This window comes from Emydura macquarii, unplaced genomic scaffold (genome assembly GCF_026122565.2).
Source record: "Emydura macquarii macquarii isolate MOO-44397 ecotype Brisbane River unplaced genomic scaffold, CSIRO-AGI_Emac_v2 contig_968, whole genome shotgun sequence".
Taxonomy (NCBI): Eukaryota; Metazoa; Chordata; order Testudines; family Chelidae; genus Emydura; species Emydura macquarii.
In genome coordinates this window covers 10,971,388-10,996,674 of record NW_027131105.1, presented here as the reverse complement: position 1 = coordinate 10,996,674, position 25,287 = coordinate 10,971,388, and the positions used below count along the sequence as shown (strand labels likewise).

Sequence of the window (25,287 nt, the reverse complement as noted above, 5' to 3'; positions counted from 1 at the left end):
CAACTGCGTTTTGAGCCCTTACTATTACACTTACTTGAAAATATTATTCTGGCAAAACAAAAAATAGTTTGACTATAGCTAATCTTCAGTGTGATATTTATCAAATTTATGTGGATTTCTAACTGATAAAAAAATAATCTGTTGGTTTAAACGTGCTACCAGAACAATACAGTTGAAGTACTCTAAGGACCAGACCCTGCAATGAACTCAGTGTGGGGAGACCCTGTCATCTATGTGGAGCCTGTAACCTAAGAATATAATATTGTCTAGAAAAGAGGGTTGGAGCAACAAGAAAAACAAATATAGTGAGCTTCTCAAGTCACTTCTTTGTTCTTTTCACAATTAGATCTCCTATCTGAATAGAAATCCCAAAGTAGAAAAATAGAATTTGAAAGCAAAATTATTTTTCCTTATTATCCTCATGCTTAAATTGTATGTTACATGCAGAAAAAAAACTTTGTCCTTCAGCAATTAAATTTTTTTTTATTGTTTTCCCCCCTGTAAACACAAGACTTTAAAAACATACATATTGAAAAATTTCTACTAAATCATTGCAAAGAATATCAACCTTCTAACCATAGTAGTTGGTGATACTGATTTTTTTTTCCCAAAACATGCATGTTTCATTTTTACCAGAAGTTGTTTCATTGCTTGCTTGCCTTGTTTGTTCCCTGAAATTAAAAATAAAACAAATCAACATCTGCTCTGTTTAGTGAAATATCAGGAGGACCTACTGTTCTAAATGTCCTTAATCTTTGTAAAATTTGTGTACATTTTTAAAAAATGTTCTCTGAATTTTCTGTGTTTAATGTGCACTGTGGTTAAACTACTTATTTTTTCCCTGCCTGCTCTTTGAAGATGCCATTTAGGAATAATGGGAAACAAGGGGTAGGCTAAGCATTGCAGTGCATTGTTGTTTCCATCTGTCTGTGATTATTTCAGCCTACAGTTTAAAACACTTTATGCCCAATCCTGCTCTCACTGAAGTTAATGGGGGCTTTCTCATTAGTTTTGATGGGAGCAGGACAGGACTCTGCACTGTTGTTGTTGTTTTCATTGTGTTCTTTCTTGTCTGTGAAATTGCCACCCCCACCCATGCATGTGTTTGCCAGGTATATTTATTTGTGCCGTTTTCAATGGACTTTTTCCTCTGATGTTTCAGGTTAAGTATTAACAGTAGGAAAAAAAAGAATTTTGGGTAAAAGTGTCAGCTGAAAGCATTCTTCTAGTTTTACCTTTAAAAACAGCTCTGACTCCTTCCTTTAAATTGTTAGTATCCAATGAGATGTTTATAGATATGCAATGGTTTAATATGTGGACTAGGTTACAATATGTGGCATTTTTTACAATGCCTGCTTGTTCCACAGTATTAAGAAACTTTATAGTGAAACAAAAGTTAAGATTTTCATGGCTATGTTCATATATGAAAAACCCTAAGCTGGGGGAAATATTTTTTCTTCATGATGCAGTTTTGGGCATATAGACCTCAGATGATTTTAGGAAGAATGCGGACAGATTTTGATTTCTCTTTACTGTGCCTTTAGGGGAAAATGTTGCCAACTGACAGAAATACCCATAATCCTTTTTTCATGCAAACTTGAACTCTGGGGTTGCAGAAATAGTGCCGACAAGCTGTCTAAATGATTGTTGTTTTTTTAACTTAACATCGAAGGCTCATGAAGCTGAAGAAGAAGCACGGCTGAACCCAGAATTTGCAGATAGAATGAAACAGCTTGACAAAGAGGCATCTTACTACAGGGAAGAATGTGGCAAAGCTCAAGCTGAAGTTGACCGACTTCTAGAAATCCTCAAGGAAGTGGAGAATGAGAAGAATGATAAAGATAAGAAAATTGCTGAGCTAGAAAGGTAAATTTTTTTGTATTTGCTTTATATTGAGTGGCATTTTTTATTAAATGATTTCCATTGGGGAGGAACATAAAATAATTTAAAAAAAAATGTCAATTCACATTACTTCACATGTACCTAAGAAACAAGTCTGTGTGCTGGCTGTGAAGCAGATTTGGAATCTCTTCTTTTTGGCTAGAAAGGCTTGGTATTCTACACATCAAAGAAAATATATAGGGGAACTCCTACACAATTTGCATAATAACATCCCTGTCTGCAAAACCTGGATGAGATATTGCATTATGGGAACAATTATGCTTTTTTACTGGTACTGTATTAGTATGAGGTGAACCCAAATAAGAACCATTCCAGACATTTGTCCTTACTTGGAACAGCATCAATACCTCTGGCCCTTCCTCTTTCTTCTTACTTACTGGGGAAGTTGGTCAGCCTTTTCCTAGTGAAGGGAAAGAAGTAGGGGGAACCACTCACATTATTCCTTTTAAACTGAACAGTACTCTAAAGTTTCTCCTGCAGATTGTGCCCCAGGTTGTACTGTATATGTGAAGTTCTTGAGTCTGTGAGATTTCTCCATTACAGTCCCAGATTAGCCATTCTTATGGGAGAAAGGAAGGGATCTTGTGTATTCAAGTGTTTCACAAGTGTGTATTCCAGGGGTTTGTTGTGAGATGAGAGACTTAGGGTGCCACATAAATCAACAGGGAGATCAGTGGGTCACAGTGTAACTGGTGCTAGATCCTGTCCATCTAATGGCTACTACTGGCAAAGTGGTGCTGTTCCAGAAGACAGATCCTGACACAAAACAGACCCACTGGTAATTTCAATTATTGGGGGAAGAAAGACAAGATCTGTTTTTTACGGAAGGAGACTTGTGTGGATTAGAGGTAAAACATCCTTACATGGTTTGAAAATTCAGATGAACTTCCAAAAGTTTGATTATTTATCAACTTTTACAATTTCACTGTTGCTAATTATTTATTTACTTTTTGCAGCCACTTGACAAAAATCTGTTTAGCAGTAATTACTTGTGGATGGTGTAGAATAAAATACTTAAGAATAAAATCATATGAAAACTACATTTTATTCAATATATTACTTTATTATACAATATTTTTACTATTATTACAATATTCTAATTACAGTATATTAGTTGTATGAGTAAGGTGCATGTGCCCAAGCGGCGTGGGATGAATGATAGGTGAATTTTGTAGATAAATGCATAATAAATACATCTACCCGATGTGCAAAATGCTCACAAGTTATTGTGAAATTTTTGATAAGCATATGGTAATTCTCCTTGCCCAGATTAGGAGTTATAGTAATTGAGGGCCTTAATATGCCAAGAAGCACGGACATCTACTGAAGTTAGTGGAAATTACTGGTGCCAAGCACCTCATAGGATTGATCCCAATTTTCCTTTTTAAATTTTGTTTTGGGAAACATAGCAAAATAAAAATTTAAATTCCCACACCGTAAATAATATAATAATAATCATAATAAAATAATAGTTTACTTCCAGCATAGTTAATACAAAGACTATAATCAATTATGGATACATAAGGATAAAAATAGATCATATAGCTTTCTTCATGCATATGAATGTGATTTCCTTCATTATATTTTTATTTGATTTATGTGAGCCTTAATCTGAACATAAAGCTGTTTGAGCGATTTACTGACAATAGATTATAGAGAAAATGGTTGGAATTCTAATGAGTAGTGGATATTTTAGATATTTTGCTTCAATTTCACACAAAGAAATGAATCTCATACGTATATTGTGACAAAATTGGTGATATATTTCTGAAAAACATTGTATACAGTATATTTGAATAGCTGAGTATGATCAGTCGGTGACTGTAAAATCTTACAATTTTTAGCCCCCAACTTGAATTGAGATCTGTTAGCATGGATCCTTGTCCTTGTGTGGAATTCTGTTAATTTCAATGGGATTACTCATATGATTAAAGTTAAGCACGTTTAAATGCTTTCATGCATAAGAGCTAGAGTACTCAGCACTTCTCAGGACTGAGCCCTAAATATACAATGTACATAAGAAAGTACTCCACCAAGAAGTAGATTAACTATTCCAAAATAAAACACAAATGTTGACTTAGAAATTGATTGTCTGTTAATCTATTTACTATGTAAGGACTAGGTTAGCACTGGTTTTACACTGCAGTGCGGTAGAATAAGGGGACATAAGGATATTCCCCCTCCTGCATGTGTTTTGGTATTGAAGATGGGGGAGTGGGTGGTGAGCACACCAGGGAAAGTAATCTGCTCCAGGTATAGCGAGACAATGTAGTCCAGGGAAGGAAATGTGACTCAGAGATTCCCTCTTGCTCTAATGGGAAGTAAACTACCGAATTGTTTTACAGGATGCTTCGTACCTTCCCCCTTCTGATGGCTCATCTTTGTTGGCTGGTTATCTGGCCAAGCCAAGACAGAGCCAAAGCTTTATCTATCCCCTACCCATTCCTTGTGAGAATAAAAAGATGAGTAGCAGCTTTGAAAACTTGCTTCCTCCTCCTTGTTCTCTTACTCTGCTATGCAGCCTCCAAAGGGCAGATTACAATGTTACCCTATGTGAAAGCATATTTTGCTGGAATGCTGCATGTATTTAAACTATTATGACTTTTATAGAAACGTATCTTCACATGGTTTGTTTACCTCCCCTTACTTTTTGATGTTTTCACTGCATTTTATAGTTCATAAAATGCGTTATAGGACTTGACTATCTGTCCCTACTTTTTTCCCCTCCTTTGTCTTCTGTTCAGTGACCAGAACAGCACATGCTTGGCACTATCTCTTAGCACCAGTATAGGAGCTTGTGTGAGATTTCTTAGGAAAGTGAGTGCTCTGTTCAGGCATGCATTTTGACACACAATCTGCTGAGCACCGTGTGTATTCTTATTCTAACATCTTCCTTGCATTGCAAGGTACTCTTTTTTTAAATTGTGCAGCATCTAATTTTGTTGGTTTGAACTATAAAAGTCATACTTCATAATATTATGAGTTAGTGTTTTTACCACTATAACAAATATCTCCATTTTAGAGTTGTGGAAGAGTGTTTATAATTAAATCCTTTAATCTGAAATGTAAAAACCATTGAATTAAATTTGTTTTATAGACTGAAATAAAATTTAAAACAGAAATCACGTTTTTAACTGGGCAGTTGACTAGCATACAAGAGAACGTCAAATGTTTGAAAGAAGAGATGTCTGGTTTAGGACAGAGTCTAATAAGTGTACGTGCTGAATAGCAGACAGGCAGGAATTATTATTGAAACTGAAGGAGCTTTTATGCATATGACAGTTCTCTTTGTCTTGAACTTTATATTTCTAGTTCAGAAATCACTGCCCTTCTGACAGTTTAATCATTTACTTCTAACAAATGCCTATAGTGCATACCATACATCACGTATACTGTATACTGTTTGTTGGTCTGTGTGTTAATTACTTTTTATATACAATAAAATACTTTTATTCTTCAAATTGGTTATTGTTACAATATGATAAACTTAAACGCTTTCTCCACTGCTAACATTCTTTAGTAACTTATTGCATTGGTCATGTTTTTTCTGGTATGTCAGTCTAATACTAATTTTCAGTATAGTCAAGTGTAAAAGATCTTCTTCTACAAATATCAATATAACTAACAATAACAATATAGACTCTTAATATCCTGAAATATGGTGTTCCCAGAACAATCTTGCCTTACTTAACTTTGTATCAGTACATAACGTGAGTGGTTTGATAAGGGAATGAGAACTGAATCTTGTGCTTCCAGAACATGAGAAATACAGATATCCTGTTACTCAGAATGTGCACCAGGGTAAATTATGAGTAGTCAGAGTGGGTGGGTGAAGTGGTTATAGAGTTCCTGGTCCTCCACAGTAACCAGGATGTATTGTAGCGGGGAGCTTACTAAACATGGGAACTTCCTGGACAGGAAGTTCTTTAGTTACTACTTAAAGAATGGATTTTTGTGTTTGTCCTCACACTACAGTATGTGTGAATACAAAGCAGCAAAGGGAAGTTGTCCCTGCTCATGGATAACTTGGTATTTGGGAATTGTAAACAGAGTTTTCTGAAAATGTTTGGACTCCATTTGTTTAAACCTTAATAGAAGGGAAGGTTGGAAAAGATCTGACAAGATACCAAGCAGCTACAACTGGTAACAATGGGAGACAGAATGTAAGAGATGCCACAAAATGGGACATTTTGCAGTAGCATGCAGGTCACCAAGAGTAGTGGAAACTGTCCAAGAAGGATTGTTATCAGATGACAGTGAGTCTATACTTCTAAGGACTATATCTTCAATAGAACAAGAATATGTTTGTACACAAGCATGAATCTCAATAATCAAAACCGCCAATTTAAAATTGTTACTGGAACAGCAGTCACCGCAATTCCAAAAAGTTTATAATTAGTCCTGGAAGGAGATCTGCAAAGATCAAATATGGTTCTACATGGGGCTAGTAATAATACATTGGATGTTTGTGGACAGTTCCTTGGGAAATTTGGAAAGGACAGAAAGTTCATCAATAAGTGATCTATGTCATATAAGGAGTAACAACTCCCCTTCCCTAGTGTTGCCAGCAATACAAGGACTACACCTAACCGGCATGGATCTATACAGGATATGTATCCATGCATCTTCTCAGGGATAGGAAAGATATCAAGAGAGTACAAAAAAACAACAACAATGCCATCACCAACTCACTTGGCTCTGCATCCCTATACCATTGGTAGGGAAAGTTAAAGATGAATTCAAGAGTGTGGGCTATATGAGGTTATTTCCAAGATAGAAGAATTCACTGACTGGTATGTGAGGATGGTTGTAGTACTGAAGCTCAGTGGCAAAATCTGCATTTGTGTGGACTTTACACAACTTAGTAAAAGGGTGTGCAGAGACAGACATGCTTCTCGCAGTCTTCCACCAGGCATTAGCTCAGTTATCAGAGGCCAAAGTCTTCTCAAAGTTAGATATTATGACAGATTTCTGGCAGATCCCTCTTGCTAAAAAAATCTATACCATTAAGTACATTCATCACCCAGTTTGGAAAGCAGTTTCATTCATCTTCCACTTGGTATATTGTCAGCCCCAGAATATTTCCAAAAGAGAATCTCTTAGCTTGTCAGGTGTGCCTGGCATCCTTTTCCATGCAGATGACATGTTGGTATATGGCAGAGATACAAATGAACATGAATGATTACATGCAATTTTGAGATGCTTTCAAGAAGCCAGACTCACTCTAAATAAGAAATGTGAATTTGGAAAGGAGCAGATAATATTAGTAGGACATATAATTAGCAAACAGGGAATTCAGACAGATTCAGACAAACTGAGAGCATTAATCATCTGACCCAAAACATTTCTGGTGTAAAAAAGGTTCCTGGACATGACAAACCATTTTGGGAAATTCTTACCAAATTTATTCATGTAACAAAACTCTTAAGAGTTTTCTGAATGGTCACAATATGCGGATCTGCGGGAGCACACAACAAAATTAATTTAATAGAATTTAAAGAACTACTGACATCTCCACCTGTTTTGGCACAATATTCTAAACTACCCAACAGCAGTAGCAGTGAATGCATCGTGATATATTTTAAGAGCAGAAGTCACACAAAAGCAGCCAGAAAGAGACCAGAGACTTGTTGCATTCATATCAAGGAGCGTCTCAAAAAATGAACAGTGTTATGCTCAAGTGGAAAAGGAAGCTCTAGCAGTCACTTGAGCCTATGAACAGCTCCATGCACACCTGTTCAGCTTGGATTTTACCATAAAAACAGACCATAAGCACTTAGAGGGTTCAAAACCATTGGATGATCTTCCACCTAAGATTCAAAGATTTCAGCTATGGTTGATGCAATTTTCTTTCAACAGTGAACATGCCCTAGGGACAGCACTCAGAACAGCAGACGCTCTATCTAGAACCCCAACTAAGCACCTACCAAATGAAAAGGAAAAGACTTCACAGAAAGATGTCAAAGTCCACATTGACCTTGTTCGGGCAACAATTGCAGCATCTGCCAGCTGATTTCAGCAAATTAGAGATGAACAACTAAAGATAAGACTTGACAAAAACTTACTCAACTCTGCCAAGGAGGCTGGGATGGACATCAACTTCCAAGAGACCTACTATTGTATTGACAGGAATGAAAGGAACTTCTTTGTGGCTGGAAAGGATGAAACTATTTTATCCCTACAGTACTCCAGAAAGAGATTCTCTCCAAAATCCATGTAGGACACCGAGGAATAAACAAGTACAGAGCATGAGCACAGCAGTCTCTATGGTGGCCCAGTCTGAGTGGGAAAATTCAGACTTTAGCAGAGGTTTGTGAGGTATTTAACAAGGGGGAAAAAAGCCCCAATCTTCAGAGCCATTATTCTCTACAAAACTACCTGACAGACCTTGGCAGTGGGTAGTAAAATATTTGTTTTTCTGGAAAGGAGACAGATTATTGTAGTTGATTACTTCTCGAGGTATATTGACTTGGCTGTACTTACATAGACTTCATCAGCAGAGGACATCCAGAAACTGAAGTGAATATTTGCAAAACATGGAGTTCCTGAAGTCCTCATATAAAATAATGGGTATCAATTTACCCACTGAAACGTGCCTAGCATTTTTAACATTGTACTAGTAATCCACATTCCCTCCAGAGCAACAGTAAGGCGGAGAGAGCAGTGCAGACTTTAAAAAGACCTGTTAAAAACAGTGGACCCATATAAAGCAGTCATGACTTAACAGCCAACATCACTTGTGTCTGGTCTATCTTCAGCAAAGTGTATGCTGGGAAGATGACTGAGAATGCCTGTATCTGTGGCACCAATATACTTAAACCTAAATAGCCCGACCTGAAGGAATTTTGAAAATGGGATTCCATAATACAAAATAGGCAGCAACAAAACTTTAGTTTTGGCATAGAACAAAAGCATTACCTGAACTGAGACCGGGAAACAAAAGTTGGCTTTAAAAGCTCCAGCTTATTGTTGTTTAGAGTGAAGTTCCATGAGGGTGATGGAGTGGGGGATGAGAGTAAATTGTGATGCAGATCCCTAAAGCCTGAAGTTATTCCAGGGAGGAAAATGTAGACTGGTCAATCATTTTGTTAAATTGAGTCCTGCAATTTAGCATCGCCCTTAGGAATGACAAAGATTTCTCACAGATATTATTTTGAAGCAAAGATACTGCTGAGGTATTTTCTTAGGTGCAATTTGATTGTGTTCTCTTTGTTGGACTTTAATTAATTGTATAGTAAATGTGTGCAGTACTATTGTAAGAGACTGCCAGCGTTTGCATCAGAAATTCTTTGTGGTGAGCTAGACTGGGGCCGGTCTTTAAGCGGCTGTGCAGTAGGTAGGAGATAATAAAGGAACAGAATTATGGCCTCTGTGCTCCACTGACAGTCTTCTTGGGAGCGAGTCTTCCAAAAGCCACCCAGTGGCCATCCTATATAAGGGCCTGCGGCCAGCCAGCTCTGTTCCTTTATCAGTCCCAACTGGGAAGGAGTCAGGTGACTACTAGAAAGCGGGAAGAGGTCAGTTGAGGAGTGCTGCAGGAAAGTTAGCTCCTGTGTCTGGTCCTAGAGTAGGGAGGAGAGGTTCAAGGGGAAAGGCCTCTGGTCCACTGTAGCCGGCTTTATTCAGGGGAATAGCTTTGTATGTCTTAGATTGTGAGTTTTATACTTGAAGAATAAAATCGTGCCCTGAAGAAAAGGCCTAAATACCCTTTTGTGAGTGGCAGTAGTCCTTCTGGGTCTGGTGAGATGGACAAGCAGTCTACCCCCTCCACATCACCCAACAGAGCTAGGACCATATTGCACTCTTCATAGCACAATTGGGTTTCCAGTGGGCAATTCAGCCTCATCAAAACAGAATGTCCTGGTCATCCCCTGGAACGGTGTAGTGCAGCACTGCCTTTCTCCAGGCTTTGATTAAATGTCACAATCTAGCCCACAGTTTGCAGTTTTATTTGTTCATCTAATGATCCACTTCACACATGCAATTGAGTGTTTGCACATACCACCTTAGAGATGCACAGTTATGCACATTGAGTTTTAAATATTCTGGCTTTCATGGGATTTAGACTAAAATTTATTTCACTGCGTATTTATGTAGTGAATTGAGATGGAGACAAAAGTGATGGCTACTCTATAAAAATTGCCAGCATCCACGCCGGGCAGCACTGACATAATTCAATATGGGATATACAAGGAACCAGGATGCTGAAGAGATTTCCAAAGTTATTTTTGTGGCTTTTAAAAAAAAATTACCTTTTATAAATGAATGCAAGAATATGCAGCTGTGACAACTCCAGGAATTATTCTAGGTTGGCATAAAACGTGGATTTATTTTTGTTTTGACTAATTGAAAGCGCACATTAGATATTTTTGTACAAATAAATTATCGAGCATCTGGGTATTTTAAATGATGAAGTATTAACTTCATTCTCAAGAGTGAAAAAAATATTGCTCTCATCTTTAAAAGGGACTGTATTTCCTATGGGGGAGGGAAGCAATATCTTTGATCATTATTAGGTGCAGTACTTTGTGAACCTCCAAAATGAAAATCTTTGAACATGTAGCTAAATTGTTTAGGTTTTTTTGTTTTTCGAGGATGAAGGTGACTTGCTGAATGTGGGTCATCTCCACTGGTTCAAATAATTATTTTGTGATGATTAGTGCATGCTGCCAAACAAATGCCTTAACAATTGCCACCTATTTTTATTAACTACAATTTGTATAGGTACATACACTGAGTCGTAAACATATAGATAGATAGATATCATTTTCCATGGTCAATAAGGTGGCTTTTTGCTTTTAAAGCTTTTGATTTGCTCCTTACTCATCAAGGAAATACTATACAGAAGTTTTATTTTACTGCTTTTTATTTTTTTTATTTTTTTTAAATAAAGACTGTTGATATAACATCTGCTTGCTATATGTTGGAAAAAACTAATGTTTATCCTCCCTTTATTCTCTTTTGCTATCTCCCTTCCTTTCTGTTTATTCTCCAAACCGCTGCTTTCACCCCTGCTCCAACCAGCTTGACTTCCAGGTCAGTATCTTCTGCTTTCTTCTCTTACATCACTCCCTGCTCAGCTAAGCTTGGTCTTCTCATTGATAGAATACCTTTATTAAGTGGTTTTCCTCTTACAATTTATTTTTCACAATTTTCATCATACATGCAGAATTTGTTTTTCATATAATTTTATTGTGAGAAATTATTGGGAGGTTACCAGTTGTGTTTCACGATCAATCATCATTTTCTAAAGCATTGTGTAAAATGAAGGAGCTAGAAAAATGTTATAAATTTCCCATACAACAAAAGTTCTGGCAGTAATAGAGCAGCTATGTTATTGTGGTAGCTTAAGGTGTTTTATTTTAATAAATCACAATGTTTTGAAAAATGTTTTCTAAGAAAAAATGGTTTAGCAACATTGAATCCACATGTTTTTTGTGAAGATTTTTTCTTTTTTAAACTTATTTTTATTATTATTAAGGAACTCATCATTTAAATACAATGTCATATACTGGTTCAAATGATGAGAACAATAATAGCATACAAAAATATTGATAATCAGACTCACTCTTAATACTGCTACTGCTGCCAATTATTATAAATATAATAGAGCAAGCATGAGCATCAGAATAAATTATTCTGTGAATCTGCGCTCTCAAACAGAAACTATTAGCTGTTTGGGGCAGCTGAACATCAGTTGAGCCAAATTCAGGCCTAATACGTGAATAATCCCAAAACAGGTGCACATATATATTTGGCAAATGCAGTGTTAATTTGTATTCTGATCAGAAGTAATTCCCTGCACAGTCTCCCTCTCTTCGATCCAGATTATTCTTGCTAGAATTGGTACAAGTGCATTATTCTTGAATAATGTGTATAAGTGCGTAGGTGCCATTTCATGGGATCAAGGTATATACATTCATAAATATGAAGTCCATGCTGGGAATATTCTTCCAAGTTTCCTCTTGTACGATGGGTCCTCTTGTACGAGCAGCCTTTCCATGGATTTCTTTGAGGGAGAATCAGGATGAGGGTGAACAACTTTAACCTTGCCTTCCTCCTGCAGTTGTGCCTCAGTTTTCCAGTGGACACCTCTGTGAATGGATGAATCAGGATTTACCTCATGATCCTTGAAGGGAAAAATATTAAGGATGGCTGAATCAGCCTTCTGAAGCATCACTCTTATTGTCAGATTAACTCAAAACTTCTTAAAGCTTGTGATTGTTTAGTTAAATGAACTCTGCCCGTCCTCCATTCTTTTTTCTATCTCTCCTTCTCCACCCCCAAATCGAGGCCTGCAGCTTATTCCCCCATCAAGAGCAAGACTATCTCACTTCCATGTCCCTAAATCTGTCACATGACCTTTCACGAAAGACCCATGAACCTATCAGCTCTCCAGTCTTTTTGCTGATCCCTGGTTCCTTTTCCTTTCCAGATTGTGCAGAGCTCTGGTTATTTTCCACTGGCACTGTGCAGTGCACTGTAGGATGGCATTACTAAGCTCTAGGGTGGTTCAAGAACTAGAATGAAACAAGTTCTGGCGTTGCAGAGAGAATAGTGAAGATCTCTTGGATTCACAGTTCTTTAGTCAGAAGAGTGTCAGAAGCTAGGACATTGTCTTTCTGAAGTAGAAATGTTTATTGTTTATGGGCCTAGATTTAGGAGAAGGTGTTGAGTTTTGCAAGCCTGGTTTTAAGGAATGGAATATATTGCATTCCTGGGTTGGCATGACCTGGGCAAGGGTGTATTTTTGTGTGTGTGTGCCACATGGGTGTGAAGGGAAAGGGGACATTGGAGGCTTGCACTGAGTGGGGGCAAGAGGATGGGATAGGATGGAGTAAATCCAAAAGTCTATCAGATAATGGGGAAAAGATAGTATTTGGCTTTTATATAGCACTTTTACTCCATAGATATCAATACACTTTACAAAGGATGGTAAGTGTCATTATTCCCATTTTTCAGATAGGGAAACTGACAGAAAAGTGAAATGACTTGCCAAGGTCATGCTGCTTGTTGATGGGAAGAAGAGTGCTCAATAAATCATGATGTAAACCAAAAGTGCATCAAGAAACAGTAAAACATTATGAATATAAAATGTAAATTAACATATAACTACATCATAATAGTTTCCAAAGCTTTCAAGAGAAGAGCTCAGCAGAAAATGATTGTGAATTGAGATATTGAAAAATGTTTCTGTTCCAAATCAGGATGAGAAGTCTAAATCTCGAAAATGTTTGTGAATTGAATATCTGAAAAAAGTCAAAAACCTCTGTTCAGATCATTTGAAACATTTCATTTAGAGAATTTTGAAGCATTTTGGTTTGATATGGACCATTTTTAATTTAGAATATTTTTACTATGATTAGCTTAAATTTCAAAATGAAAAATTGTTGTGAACTGGAAACCTGGAATTTTTAATTTTGATAATTAGAAACTATTTTAAAAAATTGAGTTGAGAAATTCATTGAAACGGAACCTTTCCTGTGAAAAGTTTATTTCAACAAATGGACATTTTTCAAAGAAAAACATCTTCTCAAAAAATTCCCAACAAGCTCTAGTCAAGAGTAATAAAAAACAAGTAATAGACATTCGTTTGCCACCTATTCCTATACTCCGAAAAAAAACTTATTTATATCAACCAATGAATCAAAATAACAGAGACTCTAGAAATAAGCTTTCTGTGCTTGGTCTTTACTGTTAACAGAATACAATAGATTATTTGATTTTTCTTTACAAAAAGTTTCCCAATATTACTTATCATAGCTGAAGTTGAAGGAAAATACTTAGCTGGAAACTGGCTTATGTGTCATGTTGCTGAGATCCCAAAAGAATTTTTACTGTACTTCTCCAGATGATTTAGCCCCTTTTCAAATGCCTATTTAAGACAGATGAGGTCATGGTGATTGTACTGCAGATGTTTTTTATAATCCTCTCAAAGGAATTCTATAGCTTCTCTCTCAAAAGTTCAGCTAGAGGTGCTTTGTAAATTCAGGTAGATCTGCAATTACTTTATTATACTGTATCCCTATCACATTTACATACAACTAAATTGCCTCTCATATTTTACTCCATAATTTTGTGCTTGCTGATGAAAGTAGACCTGGTTGAAATTCAGAATTTCTATTCCAGGGGAAATGCTGACATTTTGAACTTTCTCTTTGTCTAGAATTGGAACAAAAAGTCATCAATTCAAAATTTCCTGTGAAATGAAATTTTCCCCTCCCCCCAAAAAATCACGTGGGAGATCTCAAAATGACCTTTTCAAAATGTTTCATTCTGATAACGTCAAAGTGCTTTCTTTCAAGCACTTAATGTAATTAATATGAAGTTGAAAAGATAAATGAAACACTTATCAAAATGAAGCACTTTGACGTTATCCGAATGAAATGTTTTTACAATTTTTCTTTGAAATTTTGACAAAATTGATACATTCCTTCTAGACATTTTATTTTGTTAAATCATAATTTTCTGACAGAACAGTGTTCTGTCAGAAAATTTTCAACCACTTCTAGTTGAAAGGGAGAGAGAGTGGTGTCACATCCAAGACTTACTTTTCTGTATTTGGCAGTGCAGATTCCGGGCTTTTAGCTGTAGAAACTTTAGTGTTTCCAATGAAGTGTGTTAAGTGCTCTAGGAAACCCATAAATCTCTAAGCATAACACTTATGTTTTAATGTGGAAAAAGTTTTCTGTTTGGGCTTCTAGTAAACCATTGTTGCCTTGAGTTATTTCAATATCTCCCATTTTGCAATACATGCTTTTGCTAATGAAATTTAGCTCACACTTATCTTCTCTGAAATGCACCTGGCAGCTATATTTTCCTTTTTCAGCTCCTGTGGCTTGGCTGTTGCTTCACATGGAAATTAATGGAAAAGGGCTTCTTAAAAGCCTATTTCAAGTTGAATCCAGTGGCTTTGTGGGGTTTTGGTCCTTAGGTGATTGGTTGTCCCTTCCTTTAAACCTTTCTCCAAGCCTTCATTGTACTAATCATTGTCCCGAGATGGTTTTTTTTTTTTTTTTTTTTTTTTACGGTCCTCTGACAGGTGTATAAACTACATCCGAGCTTTTAAATTTATCTCTTTTTCTTAAGGACAAAGTGGTGCTTCAAGCTCATACAAGGTTTTTGCTAAAAGTGATCTCTTGAATTCCACATGAACTAGTCCATTTGTCTTTTAGTTTTCTTTCACATACCACATGGCTTACCTGGGCACCTTTGTTACATTCACTAAGACAGGCTTTCAGCCAATATCTAGATAGAATTTATTCCCCTCGCAAATCATCCAGATTGATGAGTCCATCTCAGTGTAAAGGCTTTCCAGGTGGATAATTTTTGGGTATCCAGGTTTTTCATTCTCAGGCAAGGTTCCAGATATCAGATGGCCTGATGTCACATTCAACTGGAGCTATGGCAGAATCTTCAGACTGCCTTTGTAACATGTCCATATCTGAAAATTTCAGAAAGACATGTTTATGCTAGTGATTTTTACCCTGCATTATTCTGTATATATTGAGGCTGGGCCAGATGATCATTTTGGGAGAGATGCCATATCTTAGCGCCACAACTGAGAACTCAGTCCATTTCAAAGGAGGGGTTGTTGCTGCAGATTAGAGTCCAAAAGGGAGGATCTGTAGATGCAGTTTTATGGAGGAGGAATATTAACTAGGTTGCAGGCCTCTTAGATGTCAAGTTGTAACCTCAGATAGAAAATTCTTTAGCACATTCCTAGCCCTACAGGTATGAGCTTGTCACAAATCTCTATCTTTCTCTCATCAGCTTCTAAGTTAGTCTTCTACGTTGGCAGTCTGGATAAATATTGGCAATTTTGAAATCTTTGAAGAAGATTCTCATTACTTAAAACTTTACGTTTAGCATTTTTCTGTGTTAAAACTTAACTTTTATAAATCACTTTCCAGGTAAAGCTGATCGCATTTCTATACATATGTAGTTTGCTTTTCCTGAAATTTGAATCTCACCATCATCCTATTCAGCTCGCAATCAATAGCATTACTAAACAGGATGAACACTGATCTAGTTTCTTCTTTATTGTATGTGTAATATAGAGAGCTTCTAGAGATGCTGGGCTGAATAGTAATTAAACCCAAGGATTCAAACAGCCATTTAGAAACAATTTATTTGGAAATCATTGGTTGCTTATTACTGCTTTATTTATAAAACATTTGTTTTCTTTTTTTCCCCTCCAGAAATAAATTTGATGTGCTTTCTTTGGCATACACTTTGATGAATTTAATAATTTAATGTTGGTGCTATAGCATTTGTGTCAGCACATATTCAACATGTATTGAAAAGGTCATCTGCAATATAAAAAGTTAAAGAAAGAATCTCATGCAGTGTAGTTGCCATGTATTTAATTTCTGTGGCATTTAATGATTGGTGTGTGGAAATATCTGTCCTGTGGTTGGGGACGTAATTCCTGTTTTGTTATATTGACCTAAAAGAGTAGCTGACCTCATTAAAGAAAACTGTCGTCCTAACTCTGCCAAATTTTGTCCCTCGAGCCTTGGTTAAGGCTACTAGAGTACGATGTGGGTTTATAGAAGGATTCTAGTGATACATAAAGGTTTTCAAGCATGTGTAATCATTAGAGTCAGAGCTTCATTTAGGAAATGGCTGTATTTAATTATTCAGTTATATTCTTTCCTTTTTAATTGTTTGTTTTGCTTTAGTGTTGTTAGAGAATGTAGTGTCTAAATTATAACATAATGTTCTTTTATACTAATGGCAGACTAGATAATACAATATATTATAGAAATAATTACATGTTTTCTAAGTGTTTATTAAAATAATCCCTAAATACAAGAAACAGCACTTTTTCACTTTTAATGAACAAATTTAATATTTCTTGTTTAGGCCATGCTACATTGCAATACCCCACACCATTTCTGTACATAGATAAACTGTAGATGGGTATGTGTTCCATCAGATATTAATATACAGAAAAATGCAAGAAACTTTGTCACCACCCTTTGCTGTTGGTCTGCCTTATCCTTTCCATGAGAGGTTAAAGCTCAATGAGATGAGCAAGGCAAGGTTTAAGGGGTTTTAAATTTAACTTAGTAGCCTTCTGCAGTTTTGTCAAATGTCAGTTTGATGGTTCCAAGAGCAGTGTGATATGTTGTTCAAAGATAATTTCCCTGGAGAAAATGAGATAGTTATACTAATGAGCACTGAGAGAATCCTTGATATACTGTACTCTTCAGAGAGACTGCTTAATCTTGGTGAGAAACATAGTTGTAATATTTATTGGGTAGCTGACAGAGTGTAGTCATGTCTTTCTGTTATAGTATGTTAGGTAAATTAGACTGCCTTGTAAAATTTGTAAAAATAGTTAAAGGTTTGTTGAAAGGTGCTTCAAACTTATCTGTTATATATATATTCACAATCAAAACATTTTTGGTAAAAAAAGAATTAACGTCAAAAGTGTATTTCAGTGGAGTCCAATTAACATGTAAAAGTCAGTGTTGCACTTTCTTCACAAAAATTCTGAATCTTTAAAAAAAACTCAACAGACTAACTGGAGATGAACAGTTGAAAGATCCAGTCTGTTCCCCTCTGTAATGTAATCCTTCATTGCTCACCATTATCCCACCCAATTGACCCCACTCATATTTTACTTTGCCTCCTACAATTTGCTACACTATATGCAAAGGTCAAAATAACAAACTACTAGGAGATAATTGGAAACCGATCCTTGAATAAGAAAGGAAAATTTATAATCTCCTAGTAATTTATTATTTTGACATTCAAATTTTAGGGGGCAAAGTTGATCTTGGGAGGGCAGCATAAATTGGGTAGAGTGAGAATTCTCTAATCCTTTGAGTACAAAAATATATGCTATGGGTTTGAGTGCACTTGGGTCTCCACTGATGTGCTGGGGAAGAAAGGCCACAAGAAACAGTTCTCCCTTTCCTTTCAGTGCTTTTCCAGAACAGGGACAGCCCTTATGCTCCCCTTGTGTCACTATTGGCACTAATCTCCCTAGAGGGGGTAGGGCCATGGATTCTGGGAAACATTTCCTGTACCCTATGAAAGGACAGTCAAGCATCCATGCTGCTCTTCCTTTCCAGGGTGTTCTGCATCTGGCTGAGGCATGATTCCTCCATGCATCAGATATTTATGTTTACAGAGCAGTCAAATAGCCTCTCATTTGGGAGATATTGAACAAATGAAATAAATGTAGAAGTCAACAAAATCATTCTTTTTGTGTGAAGGAAAGGAGTAGCATAGAAAATAGCGTGGAGACAAAGGAGGGATAATGATACAAAGGACATACTGACTAGAATAGAAGAAAACACCCTAATTTTAGATTATTAATATAAGTAGTGGAGAAAGTTGCGCTCAGTGATCCACTCTGGTACACAAGGCTTGGACCTTGTGTAGGTTTTCTTCTGAGGGTATGTTTGAATTAGCTAACTCAGGTTAAAATAGCAGGGAAGATAAGGCAACTCAGGTTTTAACTCAGTTTAGGAGCTTGAGTTAAAACCTTGAGCTGCTAACCCAAATTAAAATATGAATTGCCTGCTATTTTAACCTCAGTTAGCTAACATGAGTTAAGAACAGAAGAAGGTCTATTTGACTGTGGCCCACAATTGTAACTGTAGCTCATTTTCCAGGTATCAAGCCTCCAGAAAACAAACTTTATTTTTAATTTTCTGTTGTGATTGTGGCTAAAAATTCCACTGAAAATAACTGCTGAACAAGCAAACTATTTATTTACAGCCCTCTTTCCCAACATGCACAGCTGATGGTCTAATGGATCTGTGACAGATGAACCCTCTGACTTAGATTTGAATAGTTTTCATTGTAAATGAAACCTCCTAAAGCGTTATCCAGTAAGAGTGGGCCGAGATCAACAACTGTACTGCACTGAGCTTTCAGTGGTCACAATCCAAAACGTATGAAGAGATGAAACTGGTGTGAGCCACAGCTGACTTTATGAAAAAAGGTAGCAATGAGAATCTAGTGAATCTCAGTTACTTACTTTCCTCCATGCACCACTCTCCAGCATGTAATCACAGCATGTCTCCAGTGCTTTGGGTGGAAGTGCTGCAAACTAAAGGACTCCACTTAGTACCATTTTTGTTTAAACAGTGACTCTGGAAGAGTTCCCAGATTATACATCTGCTAAATAAATACCTAAGCACAGATGTTTATTTTCAAGGTGGGAGATACTGATTCTGTGACAACATCCTGTTGTACCAACTCATAATGCCAACATGTCGGTTTGTATAGTACAGTAATATTTTCTTGTAGATGCTTGTTGTGACCAAGTGACTGTGCCTTAGTTGAAGCACTCAGAATTAGTAACCCCACACATTCATAAGTCAGGCTTCACATATTCATGAGATCAATTTAAAAATGGTGAAATTTTAAAAATAAATAAATTTAGGGCTCTTTTTCTTTGCGCCTAGGGGATACACTTGAGTTACATTTTCAAGTTCTTGTACATAATCATGAGAAACACTGTTTTTTTAATTGAAAGGTGAGATTCTCATGTAATCACTAGGCAGCAGAAGTGGGACATTTAAGTAGTACACCAAATAATGAGACATGTTAATCTTAAGAGTTGGCAACATTGAGTACTGTAACATAGTTGCATTCTTCTGTATCTTTGAGAGATGATAACTAAAATTTTAGCCATATTATTTGAACCGGATATTTTCAGCCACTGTTTATGCTGTTCAGTTACTTGGCCTCATCCTATAGTCATCTTCTCAAAGCAGCAAAGAGTAACTCGGAGCAGTTCTCACTTAGCTTAGCTGGCAGACAGAATTTGAGTCTCTAGGAGAAGGAGAAAAAAAGACTTACCTCCTATCAAAATGTATCTCCTCTCCCTCCCCACTCCAGGGCTCTAAAAAGGGGGCAGGAATGGTTCTCTGTGATACTTTCCTCTAAGGCTTTTAGAGACAAATAAAGAAAGATCTCTGCTATAGAAATATAGTATGTTGGGCCTGTATTAGCTAGAGGGCATTCACATGACCCCTCTCCACAGTAGTCCCCTGAACTACTCCTTGCTTACCGTTAGCTGACATCTGAAGGGAGGGTCCTGATGGTGGAACATTGAACTTCTACATTTCTCTGATGAGCAACCACAATCAAAGTAAATGAAATCCCCTCGAGCTCCATCAAGAAGTGGATTAGGAGATTTAACAGTGTGAAAGAGTAAGCACTGTTTTGCTAAACTTTTTTCTCTTTTGTGCTCCACGGCATCTAAATTGATGAATTTAGGTTAAGCGTGGTCTTTGGGATCACAGAAGTTAAAAAAAAATGTTAAACTCAGTCTCAATGGAACAAATTCTATGGTGTTTACTCAGTTTTTACTCATTCTGTCATCAGACTGAACTCTCATTGATTTCATTGGGAATTTGCTTAACTAAAACCGAGTAAGGACCCTCAGGATTTACCCCTATTCAATCAAGAGAGCCCTTTGCAAGGAAGGATGCTTTGTGTAGGAAGGCTACATTCAACAGACAGATGGTCAGTTGGATATAATTATAGTGTGGGGGCTTCCATTAGCATCATATTTGCTTGTCATTGTACCTATATATCTGTGCTGCTTATTTACATTTGCTATTTATTAATCATTTACATAAAAATAAAGATTCCTGAATTCAAAAGGAATGGAAAATGATCATTTTTTAAAAATTGTGAGATACCTTTGAAATAGAAACTGACAGTTAATAAAACTCTGTTTACACATTTTAGTTACTGGTGCATCTACATGAGTCACTTCCTCTTAAAAGTAATAATTTGGCTATTTAAATGCTCAGGGCATGGACACATTTTATAGTGCTATAAAATGGAATAAAGGAGGTTGTGCAGAAAGCTGATTACAGGGTTTGGTCTTGTTGCTAATAGAGTAACAAATATTCATAGCAGCTCTGTCAGCATGTATCATATAAAGCTAAATCTGATAACCTAACTTTTAAGACAGAAATCCCAACTCAAAAAATGCTCTGTGGGGTTTAAGGATGTAGAAATGATAAACCTCCTAAATACAGCTCTTGGGCTTTCTTAGGCTCCAGCTTGTAGAGGTTGCTTGTTTTTAGGATGGATTAGATTGTGACAATGGTGAACTGGCACATGGATTGATCAGCACGATAGGTGTCCACTAAAGATGCTGGCAGTGGTGAGTTTGTTCACCTTCCCTGAAAAGCCTTCTAGAGTGTGTGGAATGCTGCGTGTTTTGGGGCAGATTTCCTATTTGGCTTTGGGGATTGAATCATAGCTGTTCCAGGACTGCTGCTATCTCCATCATTGACTTTTTGCTTTTCAACCTATGGTTGTTGCCCCATATCCCATTTCAGCAGAAAGCACTTTTGTTTCCAGGCTTACCCGATGCCTCTTTGCTTATTAACTCATAGCAAATATAAGAGCAATCAGAAGCCGGTAACTGCATTCTGCATTACTTTCTTCCGACATATTTGCCATGTGAGGACCTCAGATGAAAATTACTGCTGTGGGTGCCAGTTTTGAGCTTATTTGCAGTTGGTTGCTACCCAGGTGCAGTTTGTACTACAAAACATTCCTGAGATAAAATAGTAAGAGCTCTGTTATCTAAAATTGTACAATGTATGCTTATGATCGTCTCTTCGTGCCAGATTATGCCAGGACATAGTATGGGAGTGCAGGTGTGGGAGGAGAACATAAGGAGCCCTTGTTCTCTCCTTCGTCTATCACACACAAGGGTCAGGCACAATAGCACTTCTTATACTAAGGAAAGGAAGTGACAGGACTGCTCCACAAATCACTCCAAAGAGTGCTGGAGGAGGCATGACTGTGTCCCTGCTGCACATTTTTCTGCCCATGGAGGTCTCCCTCTCCTCCTGTTCTGTTTCTCTAGAACAGTTAGACAAAGACTTGTGAAAGAAATTCAAGACAGGTGTAACAGGGTGTGACAAAAAGGTTATGGTATGTAATCTGTGTGTTTTTGTGTGTGACACATTTAATCAAACTATGGCCCATAGAGACAGCTCCTTGCACAATTTAATCTACTATATGTGGTATAGGTTGCATGGGGTGGAAATGGGGAGATGTTTCTTAAGGGTAGAATATGGGTGAATATCACCATTGCTTTAGCAGCACATGCTATATGTGCACCCTTTTGCTGGAGATGTGGGTAACACCATTATTATTATCTTGACAGGAGCTAAAATGGGACCCATTAGAATTAGCATACATAGTGGGTAAAGTAGGTACTGTGTTTAGGAAAGTATTCCTGGACTGTCTGATTTTTCTCTTTGCTTTTACATTATCTTGCTCCTGCCTGTCTTATTTTGGGACTTCTGTTAGGTTCCAATCCAGCTCAATTAAAGTCAGTGGGAGTCTTTACTTAATGAGGTTTGGGCGTGGTCCTTACAGCTGTTTGAGCTGGTATTTTAATTTTTCATTTTACTAATAGAAACATTTTGTTAAATGGAAGTACAAAGTTGATTGAAATGTTTGCATTGTCATTCCCATAAGAAATCTTATTTGTCTGTTTAAAATTAGAGATGTATTTAAAATTTTAAACAGAGGTCTTATGTAGACCAGAACTTCCCTGAGGTTCAGGAGTGGTGGATACCAACTTTTGTTTCAAGTCTAACTGTAATGGAAATGTTGGCTGTGTCAAAGTAATTAATTCTCCACGGTTCTAATGATTCATCTTGTTTTTGCATTTAAAGTATTCTGTCTCATTTTTGGTCATCATGTCAAATGGGTTAGACAACGAAAAGTAAAGCAAGAAGGGTTAGACATAAGGAACAGATTAAAGTATCCAAGGATGTTTTGGACATTAGGCATTCTTCAGGTCGAAGAACATAATCCTTTTTTCTGGATTGCAAATGCATAGTTTTCGGGGGGGGGGAGGGGGTTAAATCCTGAAAGTATGTAAAATTCAAATGACAACACAGATAATTTTACCTATTAAAATATTTGTCAGGTCTTTAATAACCTATTTTATTGTAAATCCTAATAATTTATAATCTATGTATCCTCGATTAATTTAGTAATTTGAACAGTAGAGTTTTCTTGAATATAAAGGATGCTTTATTTCAACTGTTTTATTCATCATTTCAAAGATTTCAGGCTAAAGTGGGTGTGGGTTTTCTTATCATGATGATACCTATTTCCCTAGACAAATTCATCTATGGGTTGTAAGTGGATAAACAATTTCCCTGCATATTTGTGCCAGCAATACATCTGTCAGTAACCCTCTCACCACCTCACCAAGGCATAAAGCTTATGAAAAGAGGAAAGGCTCCAAGCCTGGATTACATCCATATGGAGTTCGTACTTCACCTAGGCTACCCAAAAGCTGGTTGCTTCAGTTACTCAGCTGATGTTTCTGTCAGGACTAGAACCCAGGTCTTCAGAGCTTGGGATGGCTGACATCCCCACAGTGCTACCAGGAGGCCATGCAGAGCCACCCACCCCAGGAAGCACTGTGGAGAATATGTGCCCCAGGAAGAACTGCCCAAGGGATCCAGAGTGACAGTACCCTGTGGCCCTCTGATTGGCCAACTACCCTATTTAACCCTGGAAGGTGCCCCAGGAATTTGTCTGGGCAACAACACAGACTTCTGGCCTCCTGCATCTCCAGACCTCACCTTGTCTCCTGATCTCTGGTCTCTGATCCCAGCCTGACCCTGACTTATCTCCTGACTCTAGTCTGGTTCTATCTCTGTTCTCCAATCTGACTCTGATCCTGATTCCTGCCTCCTGATTCCAGCCTAGTACTACCTCTGATCTCCGATCTCTGACCTCGACCTGACTTTGAATCTGATTCTTGCTGACTGAACCAAGCTCTAGCAATTCCTATGATCACTGCTCACTGACTACTGTTCCTGATGTGGGCACCCTAATTCAGCTATGACTACTAGGCCAGCGGCTACACTCTGGTCCCTTACAATGTCCAGGACAATTGCATCCCAAAAATCTGGCTCAGGGCAAAAGCTATAGCTATTCCAAAATCAGGAAAACTCCTGGAAGATCCCATGAGCTACTGATCCACCTCTCTCCTTTATATCACAAGCAAGCTTATAGAGGACTCATTCTGATGTGCATCAATGAGATTATCGAACCACAACTGCTCTTAGTTCAGGCTGGCTTCAGACAAGGACAATGTACCCAAGATCAAGTAGTTCACCTAACATCCAAGACTAGAAAGTTGATGCCATTCTGATGGATCTGTCAGGTGCATGTGATACTGTCTGGCATGTGGGACTGTCCACCAAATTGTTGCAGATTATTCCCTATAAACTCATGATGTGGTTCATCATGGAAATAACAAATTGGAGCTTCATCTTGCAAACTGGTGACAGAGTCAGCCAGCTTAGGCATCTCCATAACAGAGTCCCACAAGGATTCATTCTAGTTCTTCGCCTTTTCAACATATATATTTATGAACTACCAACAACTAATGTCGATGAGTATGTATGTACAGATGACATCTGTCTCACTGGCGTGGGTAACATTGAGTATCGAGTTACTCAGCCAGGACACGAATGCTCTGGCCGCTTACCTTCATCAGTGGAGACTTAAATTAAGTGAGTCTAAGATGGTGGTCACACCATTCCTTGTGAACAATCGCTTGGCCAATCAACCCCTTACAGTCTGTGTTGAGGATCCTCCACTCTCTTTCCAGCCTGTTGTTACTTTTTTTAGGAATCAAACTGGACTGCAGTTTAATATACCAGTCCCATCTAGAGCGTTAAAATAAAAAGATAATCTCCAGTGCTTGTTGATCCAGAAGCTACTGAGAACCTTTTGGGGAGCAGAGGATGAACCTCGGTACTGGTATTCACTCCAGCACAATATGAGGCAGAAGCTGGCATATGCATCTCAATTATTCAGAGCTGAACACAGCCACCTGTATCATTAGTGGTTGCCTTAGCCCACATTAAAATCATAGATCCCTCAAAACTTCAACAAGATATCATTACCCTTAAAACTGCAAGAAGGGCTATGACAGAGGAAAATAACCCGCTACATGCAAGGCTGACAACGGTTCAGACATGTGCAAATAATCAATTCACACTTCCTATTAGATCTGTCTGCCTCCAGAAGAAAACACATACATCTCCAGTCCCTCCTGACTTGCCATGACAGATTTTGTGACATGCTTTTGGGGCAGCTGTTCATGAACTCATATCCAGTGCTGCCAGCCCAGTGCCAATCTCAGATGAACAGTGGCATATCAGGGTTGACAGCTCTGTCCTTCCAGAGTGACAGCAACTCTGGGGTAGAGAGACAGGCATGCTGGCAATTTTCAGAAGCCCTAACTTTCATCCACCTGTTTGCAACCTGGGATGCACATCCTAGATCAGGCTGTTGACTGGAACGGTCAGCGTGGCTGCCACAATGCAGAAATTTCCTTTTGCTCAGCCT

The 25,287-nt window shown here is 37.6% G+C and overlaps 1 protein-coding gene across 7 annotated transcripts in view; it reads left to right on the top strand.

Moving 5' to 3' along the window:
* ERC2 (ELKS/RAB6-interacting/CAST family member 2) overlaps positions 1-25,287 on the top strand; it is a 685,232-nt gene that overhangs the window by 360,846 nt on the left and 299,099 nt on the right. For all 7 annotated transcript variants that reach the window (XM_067544466.1, XM_067544470.1, XM_067544472.1 and 4 more), the window contains one exon: positions 1,673-1,866. In XM_067544466.1, coding sequence (XP_067400567.1) covers positions 1,673-1,866 — 194 coding nt within the window. The remainder of the gene's footprint in view (positions 1-1,672; positions 1,867-25,287) is intronic.